The 27,273-nt window shown below is 35.1% G+C and overlaps 4 protein-coding genes across 7 annotated transcripts; 2 read left to right on the top strand and 2 right to left on the bottom strand.

Moving 5' to 3' along the window:
* Positions 1–476: 476 nt before the first annotated feature.
* On the bottom strand, positions 477–4,297 carry LOC125873118 (long chain base biosynthesis protein 2a-like). Of its 2 annotated transcripts, none has more exons than XM_049553995.1 (12): positions 4,040–4,297; positions 3,862–3,927; positions 3,624–3,712; positions 3,235–3,380; positions 3,030–3,154; positions 2,860–2,953; positions 2,600–2,763; positions 2,282–2,443; positions 1,448–1,574; positions 1,167–1,333; positions 939–1,046; positions 477–608 (listed from the first exon to the last, which is right to left on the bottom strand). In XM_049553995.1, exons 1-12 carry the CDS (start codon positions 4,163–4,165, stop codon positions 513–515), a joined length of 1,470 nt encoding a protein of 489 aa, XP_049409952.1. In that variant the 5' UTR covers positions 4,166–4,297; the 3' UTR covers positions 477–512. The 2 variants fall into 2 exon arrangements, with proteins under 2 accessions (XP_049409952.1, XP_049409951.1); XM_049553994.1 differs by having other exon boundaries at positions 3,618–3,712; positions 4,040–4,284.
* A 1,112-nt stretch (positions 4,298–5,409) lies between these two features.
* Positions 5,410–7,464, top strand: LOC125872168 (mitochondrial import inner membrane translocase subunit TIM14-3-like). Its single transcript, XM_049552864.1, has 3 exons — positions 5,410–5,606; positions 6,450–6,619; positions 7,066–7,464. Exons 1-3 carry the CDS (start codon positions 5,604–5,606, stop codon positions 7,220–7,222), a joined length of 330 nt encoding a protein of 109 aa, XP_049408821.1. The 5' UTR covers positions 5,410–5,603; the 3' UTR covers positions 7,223–7,464.
* Positions 7,465–7,564: 100 nt separating this feature from the next.
* LOC125872167 (uncharacterized) lies at positions 7,565–19,449 on the bottom strand. Of its 3 annotated transcripts, none has more exons than XM_049552862.1 (8): positions 19,135–19,449; positions 17,183–18,555; positions 15,036–16,371; positions 12,306–12,585; positions 11,363–11,470; positions 11,003–11,281; positions 8,746–8,889; positions 7,565–8,100 (listed from the first exon to the last, which is right to left on the bottom strand). In XM_049552862.1, exons 2-8 carry the CDS (start codon positions 18,489–18,491, stop codon positions 7,912–7,914), a joined length of 3,645 nt encoding a protein of 1,214 aa, XP_049408819.1. In that variant the 5' UTR covers positions 18,492–18,555; positions 19,135–19,449; the 3' UTR covers positions 7,565–7,911. The 3 variants fall into 3 exon arrangements, with proteins under 3 accessions (XP_049408819.1, XP_049408818.1, XP_049408820.1); XM_049552861.1 differs by having other exon boundaries at positions 19,182–19,427; XM_049552863.1 differs by having other exon boundaries at positions 19,247–19,427.
* Positions 19,450–24,932: 5,483 nt separating this feature from the next.
* On the top strand, positions 24,933–26,283 carry LOC125872946 (CASP-like protein 4D1). The gene is made up of 3 exons (XM_049553763.1): positions 24,933–25,120; positions 25,216–25,351; positions 25,838–26,283. The coding sequence occupies exons 1-3, from the start codon at positions 24,975–24,977 to the stop codon at positions 26,075–26,077; spliced, it is 522 nt and encodes a 173-aa protein (XP_049409720.1). The 5' UTR covers positions 24,933–24,974; the 3' UTR covers positions 26,078–26,283.
* The last annotated feature ends 990 nt before the right edge of the window (positions 26,284–27,273 follow it).

The following is a 27,273-nucleotide window of genomic DNA, read 5'->3' as shown; positions in this document are numbered from 1 at the left end:
GCATTGCAAACCTTCATATTAGCTGGAAGTCCATTCTTTAACAGTTTGGCTAACAAGTTTCCAGAAACTAATGCTAGTAAATAACAGAAAAGACAAAAATAATAGGCAATAGCAAGCTGAATTATATGAGTCAAAGATCATTCGGATCAACGTTCATGTTTTTGCTCCTTGTTCTTCTTGTTACAGTGTTGTTATTGTCTTTTCACTACTGTGTAGTTTCCTTCCTCTCCGCCTTACATGAAATTTTCTTCAGCAATTTGTGAGTCAATATTGAAGATTTGCTTTCTCCATGTCATTTCTCTATTTTTGTTTTGAGAGAGCAAAATATCCACGATTTGGCACTTTGCAGCATCTCATTCGTGAAGCATTAGAGAAAGATAAGACTATCCCATGTAGTACGCGACTACACTTCTATACAAAAGTTAAAAAGTGTCAAAACTTCTCATCCTAAAGATGTATCATGTTTGATTGAATCAATTCTGAACCTCCTTAGGTGAAAACAGAAACTTAACTCATTCTAGCTTGACTCTGTTTGCTTCTAGCTGCTCTTTGTTGGGCTCGGCAGGAAAGTATTTAATGCCCACTAGATCACCAACTTCGCTGATAACCTGACAAAAGCAATAGTTGCTAAGTTACTAGCTATTCACTTGCACTAATAATGGCCACACTGCCTTTCTTTTCAGGTAGGTGTTGATTTACATAAGCTGAACTACTAATTGAAACACAAAAGATCATCTTCATTCAAGATTTTAATATGCCACTAAATACACACTAATCTGTTTAAATCATCTTTTTTGTTTTGTATTGGCATGACAATAGGTTAATCCCTCAATAAGCAGCATCTCTGGTGCCGGATTGTTGCTTGTATAATGACAGTAGGACATAACTAAACATGATCATCGTCTGAAATGATAAATCAAATGCAAGTACAAGCTAACCTCGAGCGCTTTAATAAGATCATCCCTTGAGTGAGCAGCAGATATGCAAATTCGTGCTCTGGCCAAAAGTAAAGGAGTAGCTGGAAAAGCAACTGTCACTACTGCCACCTATAGTAGTAGAATATGAAATAAATATTATTACAAGAGGGAAAATTGGGAATAAGCATTTATTAGAGAGTGATCTAATTCTAGTTTGGATGAAGCTGAAACAATAGTAGAAAACAGTACTTTTCGTTTGAGACACTCCCGTGAAAAAGCAGGTATTTTTGCTGGATTGTAGAGCATAATGGGCATAACAGGAGAATCATTGTCCCCCAGAACCTCAAAGCCCATCTTCTGTAATTCAGAGCGGAAAAAGTTGCTATTTTCACGTATCTGTGCTAGCTTCTGAGCCCCTATAAGAACCAAAGTTGCTCTAATGATCAGTAGACTATCACTATACCAGTGTTGAGTTGCATTAAGAATATAATGAAAAGTAGAGTTTCATTTAATAGGACGAAATTTCTGACCTCTACTAGAACCATCTACACCGAGTATAACCTTGATAGAAGAAATTATTTGTTGGGCAGCTGGAGGTGATATTGATGTGGCATAGAGATGAGCTGGGCAATTGTACTTCAGATATTCGATAAGTTCCTATATTGTTGTATCAAATGTCAAAGCCACCTCTTATAGATGACATCATAAATTTACCACAAGAAAAAGCTCTTGTGAACACACATCCTACTGAAGTGGAAAAGAAAAAGTAAAAGAATCAATCATTCAGGTGGTTCACTGGCAGAAACCATGAAACAAATCATCTAGATAAAGTCTATCAAATCAGTTGTACTGGAAGATCAGACAGGAAATGCCCGCAGGCCTGCAGTAAATATAATTTCCTGCAAGATTGGTTTTATTATGAGCTGGAAATAGGGATTTCATTCACGTGCCAATACTCTGGTTTACTGGGTTGCTATGTTCTTTGGACAATGTTTGACCTGATTATGTAATAATGTGATTTTCATGCAAAGATTGAGCACATTAGCTTAAGAAAAGAAAATGTAAAAAGGAGTATCTAGAAAATGGCAATGCATAATGTGACGACAGTTACAATGTTAACCAATCAGGCAACCAATTGACAATCTTGCTGTCACAATGGTCGGAGCAGCATTCATTTCAAACCCAATGACATGTTGGAATGAGGCAGCATTAAGCAGATACAATCAGGTAATATCCTTGAGAAATATGAGGTTTGATGCAAATTACAAGTTATCCAGGAACGGTTCTTCAACTAACTAATGGTTGGAAAGCTTAACTCAACCAATGAAAAGCTAGTCAGTAGCATTTTTTTGTGAAAATCATACCTTTGATCCTGCAATATAACCCCCACATGATCCAAATGACTTTGTAAAAGTTCCCATCATAATCTCCACATCTGCAGTGTCAACTCCTAAGAGCTCACAGACTCCCCTTCCACTTCTTCCAACTGCTCCAATGCTATGAGCCTCATCCAGATACACATATGCCTACAAAAATTAGATAGTACCTGAACCTCAGAAAGCAGATACATTTAAACTAGATGCCCTCATTATAAAAGAAAGAGCATGGCAGAAAGTTAAAATATTATTGACATGTCAATTAAAAGAAGAAGTTCCAGGAAGAGACATCAAACACTATATTACCTTGTACTTCTTGCATATCTCAACAATCTCTGGGAGTTGGCAAAGCTCCCCTTCCATACTATATATGCCCTCGACCACAACGATTATCTTCTTCCATGGTCTGTGTGTTCTGGGTTGTCCCTCAGCAATATTTTCTCTCAAGACTTTCTCCAAGTGAGACGGTGCTAAAGAAATTATGGAAATTTAAAGCACGGACATGACATAGGACACCTCATTGAACATTATTGTTCAAACGAAAAAGAAATCTCATGAATACTTACTGTTATGTTGAAAAACACGAATGGTGGATCCAGAACCTCGAGCACCATTTACAATAGAGTTGTGGTTCAGAGAATCACTGATGATCAAACCTCCCTGCAAATGACTGTAATCAAAAAGCAAATAAAATAACAAGTATAAAACAAGAACGCAACTTTTTATAACTCTATACCTTTCCAATCAAGACCGGAAGAATAGCTGAATTTGTTACATAACCCATACCAAAAACAATAGCAGCTGGTTTTCCAACAAAATTAGCCACACACACTTCCAATTCACTATGTAGCGTTGTGGTGCCTGACAAGACAATTTTCATAAACAATGTTTACTTATGCAGGAAAGACTCACAGTACAAAATTGAATGGGATCATGACTACCTCCATCAACACGGGTACTGCATGTGCTTGCGGAAAATCTTTTCAAAGACTCAATAACACGTGGGGTACAATATTCATCAGAAGCAGCAAAACCAAGGTAATTATATGATCCCAAGTTCAGGCACCTTGAAACTTTTGTGGTCCGACTGCATAAAAAGAATTTTGAGCATTAAAAACAATGTTTCAAAACACTTACTACTAACCATATATCTTACATTGTACAACAGAGAAATATTCATGCATCACCAGTGAAGCTGTAGTAACTTCATATACACATAGTTCTCTTATAATATTAAACAGAACAATCAAAGAACCACAAAATGGAGGAAGCATTTTTCAGAAAGTTAAAAGAAAAAGATCAAAATGAAGCAAATGACGTATATACTAACTTTAGTGTCTTGTTATTATCATTGGATACACGCTCTACCACGTCAAACCAAGCATCAGGAGGACTGCATATTGGCCTTCCAAAACAATCCTATTATAAAACGAAGCAAAATATATGAAACAAATTATAGATTTTCATTTAGCATTAGACAGCTATCGAATTAACACAATTATACTATTTCAAGCATAAACCATCACAATTCTGCAACAAAGTGTTGTAAAATGCTGTATGATAATTACCTGAATGCGAAGATACAACCGACGGATATAGAAATCTTCGAGTCCTAAGCAGATAGGTGCATATCCCTGCCATTAATTTCAAACACGAAATAACCATAGTTGAAATGCCATGAATCAAACGCAGAGACGCGCATTTAAGAGCAGGACAGACATTATAGAAATAGAAATACAAACACACCTGAAGATTACTGGCGTTCCACCAATCGAATATTTTTCTGAAGAAATCACGAAATTGGCCAAAGGCAAAGAGCAAGCCATAGCTGAAATAGGTGGACAAGGCAGTCAAGTATGGAATGGTGATCATTGAACTGTCGGAGATCGGACCGCCGGCGAAGGCGAACACTTGAAGGAGAATTCCGATCTCCGATTCCGATGAGACAGAGCGAGCTTGATCAAATCCAATCCCTCCCTTCGCGTATGAATTTTTTTATTATCTATTGTTCTAACTTCTATTTCAGACTCTATTCAAGGGACCGCTATCAAAATAAAATGAGTAGGCATTTATTCATGCAGCTTAAATTTGAAATTAATACTAGTAATTGTTTCTGATATGGAACAAACAATATTAAAAAAAATAAAAACATGTTTAAATTTTATTTTTGAAACGACATATACTGACCTGAGTGTCAGTGGATCATATTGAATAAGTGTTAGTTATTATTGTTGTTGATTTATTAGATCAGAAGATTTTTACTATAAAATTATGTGTTGATCAAATTCTGTTTTATTATGTGTGGATCTATCGAAAATAATTTTATATCCCTCTAAAGATAGGGATAAGATATGCGTGCATTCTACTTTCTTCATATTCTATTTATAGTATTACAATGTGAATGTTGTTGTTATTATTGTTTGTATTGGACAAATTATGACTATGACAATTGAACGTATCAAGAGGCGATATATGACATTAAAACTCTTTGTTAGATTCAGCTCAATATATAGAAAATAGTTTCGGATAGAATACAAGGTTGCATTCAGATCAAGATCTTAGTTCACCATAAACTTGATGCAACTCATGACTTGCTATTTACCGAAATAATATGACTGATGGCTCATCTATGATTGATCGAGATAAATTTCATCTAGTAACTAGTTTTATAAAGTTCAGAATCTATGCACTCTGAGGACAAAATATTATAACTAATAGTAAAGAAGGATAAGCAAGACAAGACAATGTTCCATTAACAACAACATTCTACTATAATTCGTTTCCTCCACAATCTCAAATTAATATCATATCCTCGATAAACTACGACCAAAAGTAAAACTCGGAAATAATTTCCTCCATAGCAAACCCATCTTGTGAATGTTACAAAATATCAAGTTGACTAAATACCGTAACAAAACATGCGCAAATGGTCAATCCTAATGTCGTTTAAAAAAATAAATAGTCAATTAGTTATTTATTTATTGTTTTTTTTGTTAGGACAATTAGGTATTTTCTGGTTTTTTTTTTTCCAATTAATTACACATTGGAGCGGCTAAAACCGGGTGCATCATCTAGTAGAATCCTCTAGAACTAAAAACGCGAACCGCCATGTTGGTGGGTCTAAAATTTCTTGATGCCCAAGCCAAAAAGCCATTTTTCATGGCAATCTATATAAACTCCGTGGTTCCAACATCGACGATGAAATTTGCTATTTTCAGCGAATTGATTGTGAATTTGTGTCAAATTTCTCAGCTGACTGCATATTGAAAATCCTGAATCTCATCATTGTTGAAGTCTTGCGAGTTTTCTCATGGTAATTAATCTTCTATTTCTTTCACTTTCCTTAAGAATTTCTTTTTGCTTGATATTGTTCTTCTGTTTTAGGATTTCATCACTTTTGCTGTGATAAAATAATTTGTTTTTTTAGTTTAATTAGTAGCGTCTGTATGCAATGAAATCATCTCTGTGAGCTTGGCTGGTGAATACTTCAATCTGATTTCTTTTTCCAAATTTTGTCTCAAACTTGAAATTAAGCATATAATTTTGAAGTTGCAAACTTGAAACTTTGAGTTTCTGAAATTTGAGGTTTTGTTTGGACATACATTTTTTACTTGGAAAAAGTTGAAGTTTTGTGTGTGGAAGTCCCAAAAACCCAACTTTTTGGAATTTATTTCATGATCAAATGTATATTCGCTGATAAATTTTCAAAATCTAATCCTAAAATCTATACGGTCAAATTCTAGATATGGGAAAAAGGTCAAATTTTGCATTTGAGACAGCCAAGTTAGTTATTATCTTTGTTTTCTTTTTCAAGTATATAGTACTTTTAATTGCATAATTGAACCTCAAAACATATTTTGTTTTGCACTTCAATGATTATTGCTTAAATGTTCTTGGGATAGTCTATATATAGACCTGTTTGAGCTAGAGATTATGTTAATGGATGGTCTTTTAGGAAGGGTTTTCTTAGCTGCCACAAGAACCATGGTGCTATCCACAATATACTCTACAATTTAGCATGAAAAGAGATTGCTTTGCTTTGCAAGGATCTGGACTTTTGTTTCCTATTCTTGTTAATCATACTATTCCTCTTTAAGTTCTACTTGGTTGATCTATTAGATATAGTACCAAGCGTTTTCGTGCTCTCTCTTTTCAGTCAACTCCATTAGTTGTGGGAACTACCATTGGTGCTGCTGCTGTGGGAGCTAGATACTTGATAAGAGCATGGCAAACGTTCAAAGCAGCACCTCGAGTGAGGAAGTTTTATCCTGGCGGCTTTGATCGGGATATGACAAGGCGAGAAGCAGCATTGATTCTCGGAGTTAGGTGTGATGATCTTACCCTGTTTTAAGTTCTGTTTTTGTAATGCCAACATGTATTTCTTTTCTATTTTTGTGCTCTTTTTCAAGTTCGGAAATCCGTTAAATGGCTAACTTGTTCCGGATTTGTTTAGGAAAGTTTGCAACTTGTAACTTTCAGATGCTTACTATTCATTTGTCTTTAGAGGAATCAAGTTAACTACTGGAATTTACGGTCAAATTGTTTAAATGCTTGATGTGTCAATCATTTTATTACCATTTCATCATTAGGTATTGACAACAGACAGTCTTGAAGATGTTCTTGAATTCATGCATTCTAAGTGAAAACTATTGATTCTTTCTATAAGCAGATTGGTGCTCCTGGCACACTTTTGTTTTGAGCTCGTGATCGACAAAGCTACATGTATCAATCAATTAAATTAGTTGCTTATGTTCCATTTCTTTCCTTTCTAGGGAAAGTGCTGTCCTGCAGAAGATCAAGGAGGCTCACAGGAGAGTAATGGTAGCAAATCATCCAGACGCTGGTGGCAGCCATTATCTTGCTTCCAAGATCAATGAAGCCAAGGACGTGTTGTTAGGGAAAACCAAGGGAGCTAATTCTGCATTCTAATTGACTAGTGTTTTCTTTACACTTTTATTTCTTAACAGCTTCATGATAGTCAGTATACATTAACCGGATCTGTTTCTGGGCAGAAAGAGAACATAATTTGATTCAAGGAAGAGGTGAATTTGTATCAACAGCTAGGTGCATTACTGTCATAAATTTCATGTAATGCAACCAGAAATATTCTTTTGCAGATTGCTTTACAATAACAGGTTGTATCTTCCTGTTTACTATTCTATTTTGAACCATCACTCTATCTGCATGTAGTATGTACGCAGTGGGTGCACCCCACCTACTGCTCAACTTGAACTAACTATATACTGGACGTGAACACACAACTCAGAATAATACATCAACAAGTTGCATTTTGCATATTATATCTTCACGAAATGTTTGTACTTTTGCTTCATTCTGATACATAGCAGCAACTGAGCAAAAGCCTGGATAAGCGGCTATTTCACAAGCTATCACTAAATACCTAAAAAGAATTAGTAGACATCATGTACAAACAGAATGCATTTGCTGCGACCAAAAAAGGACGAGGAAGAAACGGAAAATCTTAATGTTACATAACACTCTATTTGTGTTAGCTAGAAATACAACCCAGCTTGGACAACTTTCTTCAAATATCATCACTGGAGAATCCAAATCGAAGCAATAGAAAACACCTTTGGTGCCAAGAGATCTCATATAATTCACGATGATATTGGCTCATATGGATATGATAGCCATGGATGTTTTAGAGCCTCCAAGGCAGAAGGCCGCGTCTTTGGGTTAACTTCTAAAAGATGAGCCACAAAATCAACGAAACCTTGATCTCCCATTGGTAATCGATACCTCAAGGATGTCTTTTTGGGTATTAAGTATTCCATTCTGTTTGTTTCCTACAAAAAGAAAGAAGAAAGAAAGAGGAATTGATTATCTTGACATTGTATTATATCCAATTTCATTTTTTTCCGGCCAAAGTTGCATTCAAATAATTAACCAATTCATATATAAAACAAAGAATCCAAAGGGACTCCAACAATGATGTTTACTGGGTTGCAGATTCTAGATCTCAGTTGAAGCTCAACTTAAGGAAATATTTAGTAGATACAGAACTGGCAAAACCAAAGGCCTTTCACAGAATAATATATGCTGTCCTCGAAACTATGTACATGGACTCGGGAACAGGTACATATCCTCTAAGGATGCAAGTCTATGGTGCGTTTTTTTTTTTTGTTGCTAACTTTTAGCCAATTTTTAAGTATCATTATGCAACATCCATACCATGTCATACCCATTGGACATGGGTACATCAAGGTAAAGGAAGGATCCATGTTAAATAACCTTTTTGAAACTGATTTTTCTTTAAAAAAACTGGATCCAAATAACCTCCAAATAGATCGAGTCGTTGATACATGAAAACATTGATCTTAATATGTCACTAGACAAATTGATCTCTTAAAAATGAGACCTGGGGAAACAGGGGTTCACCCCAAAAACAAAAGGAACTGAAATAAAGAGTGGAAAAGGAGAAGAAATTTTACCTGATTTCGTTCATATAGCATGTGATTTTTGGTGAAATATTTGTAAGTGTCTCGTCCTTTGACAAGCATCTCTTGGTCAATCGGACCTGTGATACCAAGTACCCTTGCAAGTAACGTGGCAGGAGAGTCATTCTGGAAAAGGACCTGCAAAAATGGGAAAATTCCTATAAAACCCCACTATTCAAAACAGACATCAAATTACAGTTAGTCGATATTTCAAATACGAACATCAAATAATACAAATTTCATTTAAAGCAATTTTAAGCGAAGTTGCTAGGACTCTTCACTTTTGGTGCTGCATCCATGTCGACACGACATGGCTGTGCGATCCGTACCCAATCTGGTCAAACGATTTTGAGTACTTTGACCAAAATCGAAAGGAGAAACTCCGAACAGATTCAATGATTTTTGTAATCAAAGCAAAAGCTAAGGTGAAATTGAAGAAAATGGAATACCATCTATATATAAATTTTACGTCTCTCTTTTTATCCCCTTCCAGGATTCTCCCCTTAAAACAATATCTTCTCCTAAAGTTTTCCACATAATATCTCAAAATTTAGGTTTTATGACTATTTCGAGATATCTTGAATTATTTTTAGCCAAATCTCTGCATCCGTATCCCCCGAATCTTAAAATTCATGAAGGATCCAACCTCTATTTTCAACAGATTGACCAACTTCTGATATTTTTTTTTTGGAGAAGAGACCAAGTCCTAGTATTAAATAAAAGGATATAAGAAATAAAGTATTCATCACTCTCAGGATAGTGAAGTATTCTGAACTCTCTTGCTTTTCCCTTAATTCACACATTTAAGGGATCATGAAGTTGCACTTCATATTGCATCAAATCTGGTATTTTGGAGAGGACCAAACACATCGAGGTTGATTGTCATTTTGTTAGAGAGAAGGTACTCTAAAGAGACATCGTACAAGGTTAGTGTGGTCAAAGAATCAGCTTGCAGACATATTAGCCAATCCCAGAACAAGTTATATATGAAGCCAGCTTGGTACATTATAATTTGCATGCACCAGCTTGAGAGTAGTATTAGAATCTTTGTGAATATTTTAGAATATGTGTAATTATGGTAGGTAGCTTAATTTACTCCTACTGTAAATTTGTAATTAGGTGTTTGATTTTCTTTCACTTTTAGGACATGTAAAATAGTTATTTAAACACTTCACCTCTTGGGCTAGCTTTTGATCTTGAGTTAGGCTCAAAGTTCATTTCTTTAACATAATATCAAAGTTGGACCCACCCAGTTCTCGTTTCATCTGATATTGGGTCCCCATCTTATATTGTCCAATGCTCAAGATGTTGAGTCCTAGGTGTGCGGGGGTGTTGAATATCCCACATCGGTGGGGATAAGATCATTTGATCTTCTTATATGGTCTTGGACAATCCTCCCCTTTGAGCTAGTTTTGAGGGTTGAATTAGTCCCAAGGTCCATTTCTTTAACAATCCAATTGGCATATTTTTGACCACACTCACCAAAAAAAAATTCCATTGACAAAGTAAAGGTCAAGCTAGTGAGGAAATGGTTTAAGATAGCTATTGCTTACTTCACGATAACAATAGAAATAAAGTTTTTGAATCTTCACAAGGTCTTAGTTCTTATGAAGATTTTCTCTGGTTAGAACTATCAAACCCAAACACAATTCTTCTTGCAAGTCAGATATTGGTTTCTTCTGATTCTAACATAAGATAGGAGTACAGCGCTAAGCAGCGAGATCAAAGAATGGTCTCAGTGTCCTAACAAACTTATTTCATACTAAGATGACATGCCAATTGCCAACAATTACTAGGGCTTCTGAAAGATTTGATACCAATAGTAACTCCAAGGACATAAATTCGTTTGATAACGAGTAATCCCCGAAAGTCAATAACACATGTTTGAAACTCGGTGGATAATAGGCCAGTCTCTTTATCCGTCTCTACTAAAATTCCAGATTTTTGTCTGCCAAAATATTTGACTTGTGATGTGCATCTAACCCACACATCACGCGCTATGCTCTTACTGTACCAAAGGCCTAGGGGCTAACTCCAAAACATAATGATGTTTGCAGCTTTGCATTTGTCAAATTCATCAATCTAGGAGAACGGGGAAGGGGTATAAAATGAAAAAAAGGGAAAAGGTACTCAAGAACTACCAGAATGCAGGCATAATGGACAGCATACCCCAATATAAAATCATGTTGACAATAAATATACAGATATAATAATCAATATGAGGAGTGTGTAAAGAAAAAAAATAACTTACATTGCCCGTGCAAAGTTCTGCCAAAATGCAGCCAAGGGACCAGATATCTATCTTTTTATCATAAGGAAGCCCTAAAATAACTTCTGGTGCACGGTAGGACCTTGATTGGACGTAAGAACAAAGATGATCTGTTTCAAAACAACTGCTACCCAGATCAATTACCTTCACCTCACATCTACTGTAGCTTTTCACCAATATGTTTTCGGGCTTCAAATCACAATGTATGAGCCCAAGGCCATGCAAGAACTGAAGAGCCTCTAAACACTGAATTGTGATTGACTGCACAACAGGTAAATATGAAATTCATCACATGAGATACCATTAGCATCAAATATCTATAAATATTTTGATCCAACAAACCTGCAGTCTTGGCATGGTAAAGTAGACTTCTCCACCAGCTTCTCTATTGAATTTTTGGAATTCATACAAATTGGCCTTCAGTAGTTCACATACAATTAACAAATGCTCCTGAACACAGACACAAAGATCAGTGCCAAATTTCCGTGATCAAGAGCTTCTTTAGCTTACATTCAGAATAATACATAAATGTGAAGTATACCACAGTATTGCATAAGCTCAAGAGGCACATCAAGTGCAGATCAATATTTCTTCCCTCTTCATATTGGATTACAGAAGATATTGTTTTTAAACTATGTCATATTAAGTTTGGCCGAAGATGTCTGCCACAAATATCAAGTAGCATCAAGCGTACAGTACAGCACACGCTTTTCATTTAGTCAAGTCTTTATCAATTTATGGATAAAACCTCGCAAAATCAGCTAGATGCTTAGACATGCTCGCCTCTCTTGAGCAATCAGACTGTATCAAGGCTGAACTTTACACTGTCAAAGTTTATTCCCAAGGTTCAGAACAATCTAGTTTTACAAGGGAAATGATCTGGTTAACACCATATTAGTCTGATGAGAAAATTATGAACTTAAGGTTGCCTTCCTCAACATCTACACATGCACAAAGAACGATCATGATTTATCTTGCAGACTATCCTGGCAGGAGATTTCCCTACTTCATTAAGACATATTGATGGTGTTAACCAAACAGAGATTCAATATTTATGGAGCTAGTTTTGCAGAACACACTTTTGAAGTTGATAGTGGCACAGCAGATCTCTTTATAATTTTCGAAAACAAAAACTCCACTGACCACTATCCCGTTGTATGCAAGCTAGGGATAAAAAGCAACAATTCTATTCAAAAGTTGCACAAAGGTTTGCAGCAAGAATATTTCCACTAGCATAAAACAGTAAGATGTACAAAAATTGTAAAACAACAAAATTATCACTTACTCGATAATAAAAATAATCATACAACCGAAGTAGGTGGTACTTGTCGGCAGGATCATGCTTATTGACAAATTTGAGAAGCTTTATTTCATCAAGACTCTGATCAAAAAAATCTTTGTTGTTCTTTATAATCTTAACACAGACATCCATGCCTGTATGAAGATCATGTGCTTGTACTGCTTTGCTGAATGCAGCAGATCCAAGATACTCAGTGACTTGATATCGCCCAGCTATAACTGAATTTAAAACAACCTGGAAACTTTTGTCCTCCTCAAACCCAGTTCTGAGTTCAAAAATAAAAGAACTTCATTAACCACCAAAAAAAAACCTCAAATCCAGAAAAATAAAAACTATTTGAGGTAAAGAAAATTTAAAAAAATGTTCATTTTATAAGGGAAAATTCAGAACATGCATGAAGAGACAACAGTGGAAAGAAAGCTTCTAACTTAAGGTGGAGAAACCTGCAAAGGTATATTTTCCAAAGGTAATACAGAAATAAGTCAGAACATATATAGAGACATTTACAAGGTTAAAACATGTCTTGCTGAAGTAAAGATGTCTGACTAGTTACAATCAAACAGATAGACAAAACTCTCTTTAAGTCACTAGCCAGTTTCATCTACACCCAGTGCATAAGGAAAGTCGGAAATTATAAATTAATCTGGAAGTTCTTAGTAGCTAAATGGAAGTGATCCAGTTACAGAGGTAAAGATCACAGTTCCCAAAGAATTTTCAAAAGCCTCTCATATTTCTTCAAAGACTGCAGTGGAATACCATCAAGTAAATACAGTTCAAGCCAAGCATACAAACTTCTACAGCTCCCTTCACAGCTATTATTAATCTGAATCACCCAGTCTCTAACCAAGATCAAGTAATAAATTTGGCTACAGAGATGTACATGGATATAGCAGAGAGAAGCACAGTTTTGTTAATGCATGAATGTCATATCTGTAAGGGTCTAGATTTAATACAAGAATACATTATGTTCAAAAACCAACAACTTATCATGCACCCTAAAGGAACATTGCATAGTCCAATTACTAAGAGACCCTGTTTTTGTTGGGCATGAAATACAGTTTTAAGCAGGCAACTATCGCCTAACATCCAAACACAACCAAAAATCTTATTAACAACTGTAGACTAGCAAAAATATTTGGGGTTGTTTGGTTCAAATACTAGTCATAAATGGATTATAGAGCAAGGATTGTTAATGCAACAATAAATAATGAAGGGATTGTTATGCATTGATTAATAATGACGAGATAGTTATAACTTATAATTGAACTACTTATTTAAAAGGACACTTTTTCTTTAAATAGCTTAATACCCACATTGTTAATACATATGTTCTTATTCCACACTCTTTTATTTTTATAATTGTGGTGTTAGGACCAGCTTGTGCACACACCTTGGCTGATTTCATGCGATACCTACTACCACCCCACCAACACAAGTACAAGGTAACTTTGTCCAACAAGGCTTGGAGCCTTTTACAGATAGGAAGAATCATGTTCTTATTCCACATTCTATCCCAAATAAAATAACACACAGATTCCTGCATATTTTAATTCAATTATTATTTAATACTGACAACTAAATGCTGCATTAATCATGCAATGATTTTTTTTTCTTATTCGACATTATCTTATGTGGGATTTGATGCAGAAATTTATTATTCCAAACCATCAAACAAACGACCCCTTAGTAATGAGCATGAATGTTGAATTTAATGCTGAAATCGAAACATAAGTTCCCTCTGACGTCTAATACATTCTTCCCCTTCAGATACAGAGGAATATAAGATCATGAAATATAACTGTCATGAGCCCTATATAATTAAAACTGAATATTTATCTACATAAAAACATACAAAATTCGCTTTGCACCTTTTTTTCAGCATAAGTAAGGCCCAACAAAAAATTTATGATATTTTGAACTTTTTGTCTATCGTAAACATAAAATTTCAGCTAAAAAAAGTTCCAATAAGGATTGCAATAATCAAAAGGGAATATGTTACCAGGTGCGCACAGATATACCGATAAGACACTAATTCTATCATAGATATCCTAGGCTCTGGTTAGGATTTTGGATCAGGTTTTCTAGTTTATTGCTATGATTGTAAATATGGTTTTGTGTACAACCTATGTACTGATTTAGTCAATACATACAAATGTTACCTTCTAAAAAAGGGGGAAAAGTCACTTTTTGGCTAATTCTGATGGTTCATGGTGCATAGGCTGAATTGACCCTGCATGATCAGCCTCCATCTATCCCGGGAAAAAAAATACCTATCTCAGATCTCATGCCAGCAGTAACTCTTAGGGAGACTTCGCTTCCACTGGTTTCAGTGATGGCTGCTTAACTTCACTATGTTGTCAAAGCATGCTAAAAAGTTCTCTGTCTCTTCATAGAGCTCAAGATATGTCAACAACAAGAGCCCCCAGAGCTATGGGAGAGATTTTCATTGACTTAATATATCTTCACATCCCTAATAAAGTACATGTTTCTAATGTATTTAGTAAACAGCCTCTCCCTTATCACAGTTTAAATCTATCATGATCAGCGCAGCACTTAAGAAAACCAACATAAGGAGTACTAAAGATGAAGACTGTAACTGCATATATGAAGCAGTTTCCTTCAGTCTGGAATAATATCAAATCACGGGTATTAAAATCAAATAACAGGCATTATGTCCACTCTAATTCAAAAAAGGCAACAAGAGATTGAACATGCCTGTTTTTCCTATGCACAATCTTAAGTTCAAAAGTTTCAAATTCCTCTTCCTGAGCCATGATCTGCTTGACTTGTTCCTGAACAGCAACTGCTTCCTCATCCTCCAATGACTGCCCCAAATCTTCCACTCTTGCTCTGGCTATTTGTGTGTCCTCTTCTTTCTTCACATGCTCCCGTTCTACATAACCATAATTTGAAAGAGATGAAGGGCTAGAATTAACTGATCCTACAGCAATTTTGTTGCGTTCATCTCTTGAACTCTTGATAGGTGATGACTCGTTGCTTTTGGGCCTCAAAGAACCAAGCATGTCATCATTTGCAATCAGACTGTCATGAGCTTCATCAGTGATAATAGCATTGCCCTTGCTTGACCGTAAAGATTTACTCGAGCTTGTATGAATCAACTGACCATCTCCGGGAAGGGTAAATGAGAATCCTCCATGTAAGTGATTTGTTTGTACAGATCCTCCTTTATCAGTACCCGAGACAAACTTGTCAGATCTCTGCTTAGCTGTTTTCTCATTTCTGTTTCTCATCTCAGAATAAGGCTTATCTGAATCAGGGGGTATGTGTCTAGCCCCACCAATACTGGCATCGTGATCATGGAAATACCCTATATCCCCCTGACCTCTCCCTCCAACAAAACTTTCATGCACTTCACTACTGATATCAGCAGTATCACTGTTAATACCTACACCAATTGACCTAACTGAACCATGCTGATCACCGTCCACATAAATATCATCCAGTTGGGGCCTTTCACACTCATTCAAGGCCCTATCATCCCCTAACATGGCAAGTTCACTTGTTTGAGTAACAAATCCCTGCCAAACAGGTTCTACACACATCAAATTCAGTTCTTCTTCATCCATCAACTGTCTGTCGTATTGGGCACCCATGTTAGTTCTCCTATACATTTCAGTTTCACAAAGCACTACAGGATCATCTGAAGAGCCAACTGCATCAGCATTCTTTGATTGGAAATATCTCTCACCTGATAAGTAGGAATCTTCCTCTGCGAAAGATTGCTCATCATCTTCTTTGTTTTCTCCTCTTAAAGGATCTGGAACACTCCCATGTCCTGTTCCCTTTTCATTATCACTAGGGTAATCAATTTCATGAGCTAAAAACCAGGATTCATCATCAATAGGTTGTCTCGTATAGCCAACATCGTCGTCATCATCATATTCATCAGAATCCCAGTATTCATTGGGGAAGTCAACACATCCACTCAATCCATCACCAATAGTTGCAAAACCAGAAACAAGCTCAGAAGTGTCCTCAGCAATACCTTGACTCACAGACAACCAACTGCCTCCACCAATCCTTTTTCCACCTGGTGATCAGTTAAGACAATGATGATTATTCCACAAGACATCAATCAAACTGACATAGATAAGTTAAAAAAAACATAACATGAGGGTAAGTAGACAACATCATCAAGTCAAAAAAATTTAGAGAACTACCTCAGAACCCAAAACTGAGGAAGAGCAGAAAGTTAAATTTATGTCGTCTCAAAAAGTACTGAAAAACTTACATTCAAGAGTCCCTTTCTATTTTCTTGGTAGGACGACAATCACAGACAAGATTTTTCTTGATAACCGAGAAATCCCTGAGCTATGCACGGTTCAAAACTTGGTGGAACAATCACAAACAAGATATTTTATTCCCTAAAAAAAGATTTAGAATGCTGCACAGTCCACAGGACAAGCAGCTGAATACCAATACAAACCATAAATGGCAAGATAAGACAAACCCTCCCCTCACACCAGCCATAGGAAACAGTACTACAATAGGACAATGACTAAGCAACCTAGGCAAATATCATTTAATAGTCTATCTGATATAGAGTCCTAGAATACATAGGTAGTCAGTACTAAACAAAAAAATACAAAGGTTAATGACTTGGAAGCATATATTTTTTAACAGAAGGTAAATATCATTTATTCCCTCTAAATTGCATCTTTTTTTTGGTTTTCTAATCCGAACAACGCTTTCAGGGCCACATTTAGTATAACTTCATTCAATCTTTGAGACAATTTCCCTCTGAGAATTTAGGAGCAATTTAGCAATTTTAGTATCTCCAAAGAACAGGCTAAGTTTTTTGTCCAAAACTACAAGATAAAATTAGTGCTAGACAAGCAAACCTGAATTGGTAAGTTCTTGTCCAATAGGAACATCTAGAAATGAGCCTATGACATATGTATTGTCACCATTTGTAATCTTTGAGTCAGGTCCATCTCGTTCAAATTTTTCCTCCCAATGAATATTGAAGGACTTCTCTTCTGACTTGATTCTAACAGGTGGCAACCTGGGTAGTTCTTCTTTCTGGCTCTCAGATATAAGCGAAAAGCCTAAGCCACTGAAATCTTTTGGTTCACTTCCTGGTGTCTTTCCCAGATAGAAAGCTCTTCCCACCTCATCCACTTGCTCTTTAATTGTATTCCTAACATCATTACCGTCTGTTATCCTTTTACCTAATTTGTTACCACCAGTACCAATATTGTGATCATAACTTGTGGAAACATCTTCTTTGGGGAATGGGAAAACAGTTTCAGCTGAGCAATCTTTCCAAGGGTTGGATGAAAGGTTAGTCAATTCATCACTTTCGTACCTAGAGTTAGTAATAATTATATCTTTGGATGTCCCGTTTAGTTTAATTTGCTGATTAGCCTCTTTGAGTTCACTATTTTGACTTCCATGCTTTGGTTCCACATTGTCTTTGCTGGTACTTCCAGGCCACGACATTCTCTTTTCACCAGAAAAACTGACATCCTCCCCAGATTTTGCATGAGATTTTCCACACTCTAAGACCTCAGACAAATTTAACCTCAACTTCCCACTATGCACCAAGCCAGAGAAGTCCTTGGCAGCACTACTTCCACCATTGCTCTGATGCGACACAAGAGAACCATTACTGGGATTATGTACCAAGCCTGAAAAATCCTTGGCAACACTAGTTCCACCATTGTTCTGATACGACACAAGAGAACCACTAGGATTGTAGTTCCACGAGTACATATCAATCATAGTATCCTCAGCATTGTTGCAAGCACTGAAGGTTTTGTTGTATGACCCAACAGATTCATTATTTTCCTTCTTCTTCCCAACAAACGCAACATTTTTCAATTTGCAGTCTGAGCCATTTCTCCCAATCCCACACTCTATCTCCTTAACAATAAGCTCCTTAGAAGTTTCATCACTACTCCTCGAACTTGACTCCTTGAAAACCTCCCCACCATTTCGACAAGCCATTCCAAGATTCTCCACAGTTGCTTTGCCCCCATTTTCTTCTAATGATCTGCTCAGCTCTTCATCCTCTAGAGTAAGCTTCTCTACCACACCATTCAGGTCAGAACGTTTATTCATCTCACCAAGCAAAGTAGCCTCTGCCTCTGTAAACTTGTTCTTCCGCAGAAATTCCAGTATCACATCTAAAGATGTAGAGTCCGCCATTGATACAATGGAGAACTCAAAAATCTTGCAGTAGTCAACTGCTACAAACAATATTCAACCCAACCTGAATAAAGAACAAAGAAAACAGTAATAGATTGAGAAGCCAATAACAAAAAGTGCAATAGTAAGTTCAGAACACTATTCCAGAAGTTGACAACACATCCAAAGTTCACAAAAATACAATATCAAACGTGGACCAACTTGGATGTTGATTGACTCAGAAGTACAAAATACCCATATTACGCTATCTCACATTTGGCCCCAAATAACGTAAGGATTGTAGAATCACAAGAAATTTCAAGAAAAAAATCATGTACAGTAAGTTGAACATAAGTTCATTAACAACAAACAACTATATAGAATTAAAAGCTGCATAGTGTACGTCGATAATTCCAATGAAGAAATTGAAAGATTTCCAAAATTTTCTTAAAAACCAAAAAACCCTAGCTAGATTTTCCACAAACCCATTCAAAGATCTCAACTTTTTCCAAACCTAGGAAAATTGAAACAACAAGAGTTCAAAGAACATATACTGATTAAAAACAGATTTTTTAAAAAAAATAAAACAAGAATTGAAAAGGGGTTAAAATGGGGAAGAATCTGAAAAGGGAAAGAATCATAAAGAGTGAAAATGGCAACTCACGAATCGAAGGAGAAGGATAATATATATTTCTGGCAACCAAACAATACCCAATTGATAACATCGTCAACAAAACATCACATTCAACTGAAACGGAGCTCCAAATTGACATTACAACAAAATGGGAGCATTTTTATTTTGAACTTTTCGCTTTTTTCTTCTCTTCCCTTGCAGATTCTTCAATTTTTTATCCTTTCTTCGCTGTTCTTTGGGTGTTCAACAATGCGAAGACTAATCTTTGGTTAAATCCCTTTCACTTTTGTTCGGCCAGAGGAAATATTTCAGGTCTGGAAATGGGACATGGTTGTCCAATTAAACATTTCATATATCACTATTTTCTTTAAAATAATTTTTTTACTAATATAACAGTAATATTTTTTGAAAAAAATCCTTTGTTATAAAAAGTTATGGTCTTATATTTTTAATATAATTTTTAAATGTGTCCGCATAAGAAAAAGTAGAGATAGGCCAAAATAATATTAAGGAGAGATGATTAAACAACATATTATTCATTTTCAGTTTATTGAGTATATGACCTTACATAGAAGGATGTAGAGATTGTGGATTTGGGTAGAAATTTAGTAGGTAATTGTGGATTGTATTGTTTTCGTGTTGGTGGCTTGGTGGTAGTTTGGTAGACTACTAGATGTTTTCCCTTGCTTATTAGTACTTTAGTAGTAGTAATAGTAACAGTGTTATTCTTGTAGTTCTGGCTTGTTCTTAGATTCATGTTCTTATTTGTTGTTTCTCATGTTGCAATTATTGTATTATTTGGTTGTTGTTATCATTTTTTTTCTCTAAGTCGTTTGGTAGAGTGTATAAGAATAATGCTAAATAAAGTGTATTAGTAATACTTGCATTAGCAATGCATGTATTAGTTATACTTGCATTAGTTATACATAGATTTTTTATGCGTTGTTTGGTTTGATGTATTAAAAAGTAGCATGCATTGCATAAAAAATTTAATTTACAAAAATACCCTCCACTATTATGATAGAAAAGATGTAAAAAAGGTTTTGAGGGGCAATTGAGTCTTTAATTAAGTTAATGCATGCATTAAAACTATTGCATTGCTAATACCTAAAAATCCATGGTATTAGCAATACACAGCTTAATACACAATAGAGTGTATAACTAATGCTTGCATTAGTTATACATAGGTTGGAAAAGAGTACCAAACAAGGTACTAGTAATACACAAGGCTAATGCATGCATTATGTTTCCTAATACACTCTACCAAACGAATGTATAATGTTTTTCTTATGATTTACTGTTTCTTCTTTGATTATGTATTTTTTGTTTCTACTAGCTTTAATATGCATTATTTGAGCCGAGAATCTTTCTACTAGCTTTAATATGCATTATTTGAGTCGAGAATCTTTCGAAACCAATCTCTTTATCTCTACTGGGTTGAGGCAAAGGTTAGCACTCTCTCATATTCAAATCTCATTTGTGAAATTACACTAGAATTGTCTTGAAATGATTCGAGTAATGAATATTTAAATTCTTAATAATTTACATATGTTTGATATTTATACATGATCACTCTCATCCATAATAAGAGGTTTCGAGTTCGAGTTCGAGCTCGAATGTTTCACCTTTTAATCAGTTTTTCGGATCACAAATCCAGCCCTAAAATAAATGCTGAATATAAAACTAAAAACAAACATGGCTCTTTTAATAGCAGAATGAAATTAAATTTCAAAAATAAGAAAAGATAGTTTGTATATATAAGAATATTATGTGGCTGACAGAACAGAGTGTAATGCCTGCATGACTACATTAAGGTGCCAAATTAGTAGGGTATCCTAAAAGGTATCCCAATGCCCATGATCTCTATATTAATTACTCTGTTACTATTATAATCTTCACTTAAATTACTCCACTAATCCTCTCATAACCTAGGTAACTCTCAAGGAAATGAAGGTATATTGACCAAAATTAATGTACAATATTGGTAGTGGAATATAAATTCTTAAGAAACTATATAGCATATAGTTGTGATAAGTGGCTTGACATTATAAGTAAGTACATGTGGAAAAACATGCATCAAGAAAATTAAGGTGCTATTTAAAATTTTCTATGCTCTTTTTCTTTTGATGACCGTAGTGTTTGGGCCAGCTTTCGCGCACCTTGATTAGTTTTTAGGGATACCTGTCATCTCCCACCAGCAATAGGTACCAAGTAACTTTGTCCATCAAGACTAGAAATTGCTCGAGATAATTGTTTTAATTATATTATATAGTACTAAATTGAAGACACTATTGTAGACCTTCCATATTATTTTCCAACACAAAGTGTGTTGTCCCAAAAAAACAATTAAGGATGGTAGGCTTACATTACTTTTTAGCCCTTAATTATCATTGTAATTTTCGAACAAGATGATCCATCATCTTGCTAACAATTTAATGGTGTGATTACTTGCATGTGAAATTAACTGTATTAAGGAAATTTACATCAATTCAATAAGTAAATACTACACATATAATGTATAGTACAATTTATATATATAGACTTCAATCATATAATTATACTTAATTGACATATATTTATCTCAATTATATATGACTTGATCACAATAAAGCAATGTAGTTTGATGTAAATATGGTATGATCAGGTATGAATTATGAATCTGTATGTATATCGTTGACTAGAGTTACATCTACTGCAATTGAGATGGCTTTTGGTTTCAAGAATGTTTGACACTAATTAACTTGATGGCATTGTGCGTCTTAGTGTGTTCAACTTGAATAATAATGTTCAAGCTTGTTTCACTCGAGGCTTAACTTAACCCCAAAAATTAGCTCAAGAGAGACCAAATGTGAAGTGTCCCTTAACCTACCGATGTTGAACTCCTCGAGAGGAGTTTAGTGATGAAGATTTTGGTTTCTACAATGTGTCTCACGAACTCTTCATTTGTGTTAAAAGTATGATTTTTGAGTATCTTTAGTAAGGGCACTGTAGGAATGTATGCGTCCACCGATTTCGATGGGACCAGGTCCTCAACACAGTTACAATAAGCAGTAAAGTAAATGCTGAAAGTAAAGATTGCACAAACAACTTTACGTGGAAACTTCCTTGCTCGAGGAGTAAAACCACGACCTGGCCTGCCAGGACTTTTCAAAAACTATTTTCACTAATCTTCTCAAGCAAAAGTAAAAGTCAGTTTACAAACTGAGATTAACCTACTAATTCCAACTCTAAGCAGTACCTCCTATTACTTAGATGAGCCAGAGCAGATACAACACTGCCCACTAAGCTATCACCCTAGATAACTTAGACTTTGCTAAGCGGATACCATACCGCCTACTAAATCAGCTAGCTCCAAGATGATTTAGACTTTGACTAGGTAGATACAACACTGCCCACTATACTAATCCTGACCGATTAATATAGACTTTAGAGTAAGACCCTAAGTTACCCTTAACCTAGTTCTTACAATGATTCACACAAGTTTGAAACGTTTCGTTCACAAGTGAAACGATTCCTACAATGTAAGCACGATTACAAGCAAACAAAATTAACAGCTGGTACAAGAAGCACTTGAAGCAATTGATCGGGTCCCTGCTGTTTTTGAAGCTTGAAATATCTCTCTTTCTTTGAATGAATAAATCTTTTGTTGTTTGTAAGTTGAATATATTGGACAAGAAGAATTATTGTCCAATGTACAAGCAACCTCCTTTCTTCTGATTGGTGAAGTACTCTGCAGCTTCACCAACCTCCTGACACGGACAGCTTTTACAGTTGTACAACACTTTGACAACTGGACGAGTATTCATACTCTGCAGAGGACCAGGTCCCTGCACTTGTGAGGAGATCATCAAAACATCAAGGAACATAAGAACTTATCAATTTCTCCCTTTTGGATGATGACAAACAACCTACATAACTCCTCATGTGAGTGAACAAACATTCATTCAATAACTGGTGTTCCCCCTTAATTAGTGTCCCTGCACTTGTGAGAAGATCATCAAAACATCTAGGAACATAAGCACTTATCAGGCACAAATAGTAAGAAATGGATATAGAGATTTATATTGCTGATCTCTGGGTATTGAGGAGTAATAGTAGTAACAATTGTTGCATCAAGTACAAGTATTGTCTGTTTTGATGTATGAATTAAATTCTTGGCTTCTTACCTGCTGCTAAATACACCGATAATTCTTGAAAAGATGCGTAAATTGAGTTAGATGATTGGATAAACAAGTTGTTAAATTAATGGGCTAGATGATTGTTTCGTTTCATCAGTCTGCTAAGAATTGTGTCAAATGTGCATCTTGATACATGCTCAAAGAATCTTTCTTTACTGATCAAGGAAGGAAATTAACAGAGTTCAGTGGAATCCGTACGTCCTGCTTTAATTTGCTCCAGTTCAATTCTTGATTGCATTACATGGACTGGACTCAGCTGGCTTGTGAAGTTCTTCCCAACGCCACACACCTGACTCATTTATTCTTTACACATCGATCTCCTGTTTCCTTTGCACACCGCGTTGTTAAATGTGCTTAATGTAACATTGACAGATTATAGTAAAGCAACCCTTTTATTCATTGTGATACAAGTAACTGTATCTAAAGCTGTTGCTCCTTTTTACACCTTACAGGTTCTCCTCACTGCTCTCAAACTGGAGAAAATTGTAGCAGAGGAGAAAACTGGATTCTAATCTTTAATTATTCTTCAATACAAACAGAGGAAAACTGAACTAAAAGAGTTGCAGGGCCACGTCCTCTCGTTGAAAAAATACACTGTATATATATATATATATAGGTAAAATTACATTTTAAAAAATTAGAAGTAGGTGAGAGTGTGTATACTTGACATAAGGGTTCTGGATTCTAGGACAAGGACCTCAAGTGTTAGTAACATGAGTTCTGAATTTGATTTTTGTACATATTTAGTGAAGTTATGATACATATATATATATGAAGTTTGAGCTAAAATTACGAAATTCTACTGAACTGTATATTCAAGCCTACATCAGCTATTTCTATATTTTCCTCTCGAGCCATAGGAGCAATCAGGAAAGATACATCATACCCCATGCCTGAGCGCAGAAGGCTTTGTGCATCTCGAGCTGCAAAAATGTTTGGCAAGTTTTGAAGCCTATATTGTGTTGCTTCTTGATATAGCCTAGTGAATTTGATAGCATTTTGGAGAATTTTGTGAGTAATGGAGAAAAAAAGAAAAACATTTTGATAATGGAGAATTAGGGCCGCAGGTTGGGTTACACTATACCAAAAATATTTTTTCACTCTAATTAATTAACGACAATAGCTTAATTATCCCTAAATATATTTTTTAGAGGCAATTAACGTGAATGTCCTTAAAGCCTATAGCGGCACTGAATCCAATTGCAATCAACTAATACCAATAGAAAAACTTTAACACTCTTTGTTATTTGTCGCTAAAAGCTATTTTTGTTGTAGTGATTACGACCTGGTGTTTAAACCCATTCAACCAAAGTAATTTTTGAGCGGATCAAGTAATCATTCATTAATTAACTCAACTCATTTTAACCCAATCAAACCCTCCATATGTCACCTCTATGGGTGGTTTAGTAGCCAATAAAATAAAAAAGAGAAATTTCCCATAATCATTTTACATAATTGGATAGGTATGATATATATATCAGAAAAGAACACAATTGTGAAATGATGATGGAAACTTCATTATCTATAGTACCATATAATTCAGACAAAAATTAATCTTAGACACGATAATTAACGACAACAGGTTTAGTTCTAGTCCAAGGTATAAAAGGTTGCTCTCTAGACCACCTAAAAATGTGCAAAAAAAATACATAGCCTAAAATTAAGAGAGTGATCAAAGAAAGAATTATTAAAATGGAAACACCAAGGGCTTTGGCAATCCTTGTTCTTAGACTTTTCACTATGTTGTTGTGCGCAGCTTCAGTGCCAATCATGATTACCAACAGCTTCCAACTTAGTGGAGGCGAAAAAACCAAATACAGTGACGTTAAGGGCTACAGGTTATATATATTTTTCATTTTTACTTGTTCACTATATTAATTTTTTTTAAAAATTTTTACTTGTATATTATACTAAAAATAAATCGTTAATACAGGTACGTGGTAGCAGCTGGATTAATTGGATTTGTGTACTCATTAATTCAACTACCATTTGCATTGTATTATGCCGTGACAGGGAAAAGGGTTTTTCATGGCAAGTTCCTTGGCCGCTTGGATTTTTACGTAGACAAGGTATATACTCCCTCAGTCTACCGTCATGTTGCGTTTTTCGAAAGTTGATTTGACTAATTTTCAAAGTTAAATTAGATAATATTAATTCGATATTTTAAACAAAAAAAATTAGATATTCAAAAACTATATGAAAAGTACTAGTATAAATTATCGTTTTTTACATATCGATATGCTGAAAAAATACATCGTAAAATGTTAGTCAAAGTTCTTATAGTTTAACTCTAGAAAAGGAAATTATGACAATTAAAAATGGACGGAGGGAGTATAAACTATATAATTAAATAGGTGGATTTAGAAAAGTCTCTAGAGCTTGAGTCTTACTATTATCACCTATTAAAAAGAATCTGAAGACTCTGCCTAATTAAAAAAAAATGTTTAGATATGATGATCACACATTTCAATACTGTAAATTATGTGAATTTCATGATCAAACGACTCGAGATAGCACATGTCAAGAGCTAATTGAGTGAATATATTGCAATGCAGGTTCTAAGTTTTTTCCTAGCAAGTGGAGTTGGTGTTGGTTTTGGTGTTAGTTCTGAACTCAAACGTTACGTAAATGGATTTGTAGACACAATTGAAACAACTGGGATCGATACATTCGAAGAGTTAAGGAAGAAGAGTCTAATATTCTTTGATAAGGGTCATTTAGCAACTACTCCACTTCTTGCTGGATTTGTTACTATGGCTGTGCTCACCATTATTACTTCTTTCAGTCGCAAATGAAGATCGATCTACACTTTTTTGGAGCAACAACTATTAAGTGTAGTAAAATAAACCTTGAGTATTGTTGTTTAATTCGCGTGTGATCGTCGTTTAAATAATTTGTGTGTGTTGAGTTTGAAGATGCAATAATAATAATATGTGTACGTACTTTGTTTCAATGAATATCAAGAGATGGAAATGTACTAGTTCTGTTGCAATTAGCTATATATTGCGAGAGTGAATTCATTTGAGTATGTAATAATGGTAATTGGTATGGTATTTTGTTAAATTGGGAATTTTTTTGGGAGAAAATCACTCTTTGGGCCTTGGTTTACATGTAAGTGTTGGACTTATTAAGACCCAATTCTTCTTTATGTGAGATTTTAGATGGACAAATTTAGCAATGTTATGGATTGAATGTAATTGAACCTATCTATTTACTTGGAGTTGGATAGAATGGTGGAGCCAACAATTACAATCAGGGGATTTTTAAAAATTGCAAGAATGCCAAATTAAAAATTCAAAAGTGGGACTCTTAGTAGCTCGGTTGGTTGGCTAACTGAACTTTCACTTTATTAGTGAGGGTTTGATTCCTTATCCCCATTTTTTTTTACAAAAGAAATTCAAAAGTGCAATTTTGAGATATTTTTTTTTATGACTATGGTGTTTGGGTCAGCTTTCGCACACCTCGACTAATTCCACATGATACTTGCCACCTCCCACCAGTAACATGTACCAGAAATTTTGTATATAAGAAAAAAATTATACCCTTTTCCCGTAAGTTTATCCATTGTATAATTAAATTTTCTGATGAAGGAGATTCAACTTAAACCTTTTGGACTAGTTTGGAAGCAAGTAGTAACAAAAGTCTGGATGATAATACATAACTTGTAATGTAATAATAATACAATCTGTGATAACATTGCATTCACATGTCATGTCAATATGTTTAATGTTTAGGTTACTTAAAAATTGATTGAGAGGGACATTTGGTTCTTGTGGTAATGCATCAAAGTAGTATTATATATATAAGGGCTCCCCACTGAGCATGTCACCTTCTTTCCCTGCGCAGCTTTAGTTCCCATCAAATTATATAGAAGTTAGATGAATTGACATATTATACAAATTACAATCTTATCCCTTTTTTAAAAATCGGAACTCCTAATGAATCATGAAATTTTCATATTTACAATAACAATAACAATATATCAGTGTAA

Source organism: Solanum stenotomum, chromosome 8 (assembly GCF_019186545.1).
Source record: "Solanum stenotomum isolate F172 chromosome 8, ASM1918654v1, whole genome shotgun sequence".
In the NCBI taxonomy this organism is placed as follows: Eukaryota; Viridiplantae; Streptophyta; class Magnoliopsida; order Solanales; family Solanaceae; genus Solanum; species Solanum stenotomum.
Note: the sequence above shows the minus strand (reverse complement) of the source record. Positions and strands in the feature narration are given on the sequence as shown.

Bases quoted from the DNA above. Each gene is read 5' to 3' on its own strand.
- LOC125872168 (XM_049552864.1), top strand. The intron at 6,620-7,065 runs GTGTGATGATCT...TTTCCTTTCTAG, and splicing joins GCATTGATTCTCGGAGTTAG to GGAAAGTGCTGTCCTGCAGA.
- LOC125873118 (XM_049553994.1), bottom strand. From the start codon at position 4,165: ATGATCACCATTCCATACTTGACTGCCTTGTCCACCTATTTCAGCTAT. The intron at 3,155-3,234 runs GTAGTCATGATC...TTGTCTTGTCAG, and splicing joins CAGTACCCGTGTTGATGGAG to GCACCACAACGCTACATAGT. The intron at 1,575-2,281 runs GTATGATTTTCA...ACAACAATATAG, and splicing joins GTTATATTGCAGGATCAAAG to GAACTTATCGAATATCTGAA.
- LOC125872167 (XM_049552862.1), bottom strand. From the start codon at position 18,491: ATGGCGGACTCTACATCTTTAGATGTGATACTGGAATTTCTGCGGAAG. The intron at 12,586-15,035 runs GCATGTTCAATC...TTTTGAACTCAG, and splicing joins ATTGTGCATAGGAAAAACAG to AACTGGGTTTGAGGAGGACA. The intron at 11,282-11,362 runs GTTTGTTGGATC...CCTGTTGTGCAG, and splicing joins TTACCATGCCAAGACTGCAG to TCAATCACAATTCAGTGTTT.
- LOC125872946 (XM_049553763.1), top strand. From the start codon at position 24,975: ATGGAAACACCAAGGGCTTTGGCAATCCTTGTTCTTAGACTTTTCACT. The intron at 25,121-25,215 runs GTTATATATATT...TCGTTAATACAG, and splicing joins AGTGACGTTAAGGGCTACAG to GTACGTGGTAGCAGCTGGAT. The intron at 25,352-25,837 runs GTATATACTCCC...ATTGCAATGCAG, and splicing joins TGGATTTTTACGTAGACAAG to GTTCTAAGTTTTTTCCTAGC.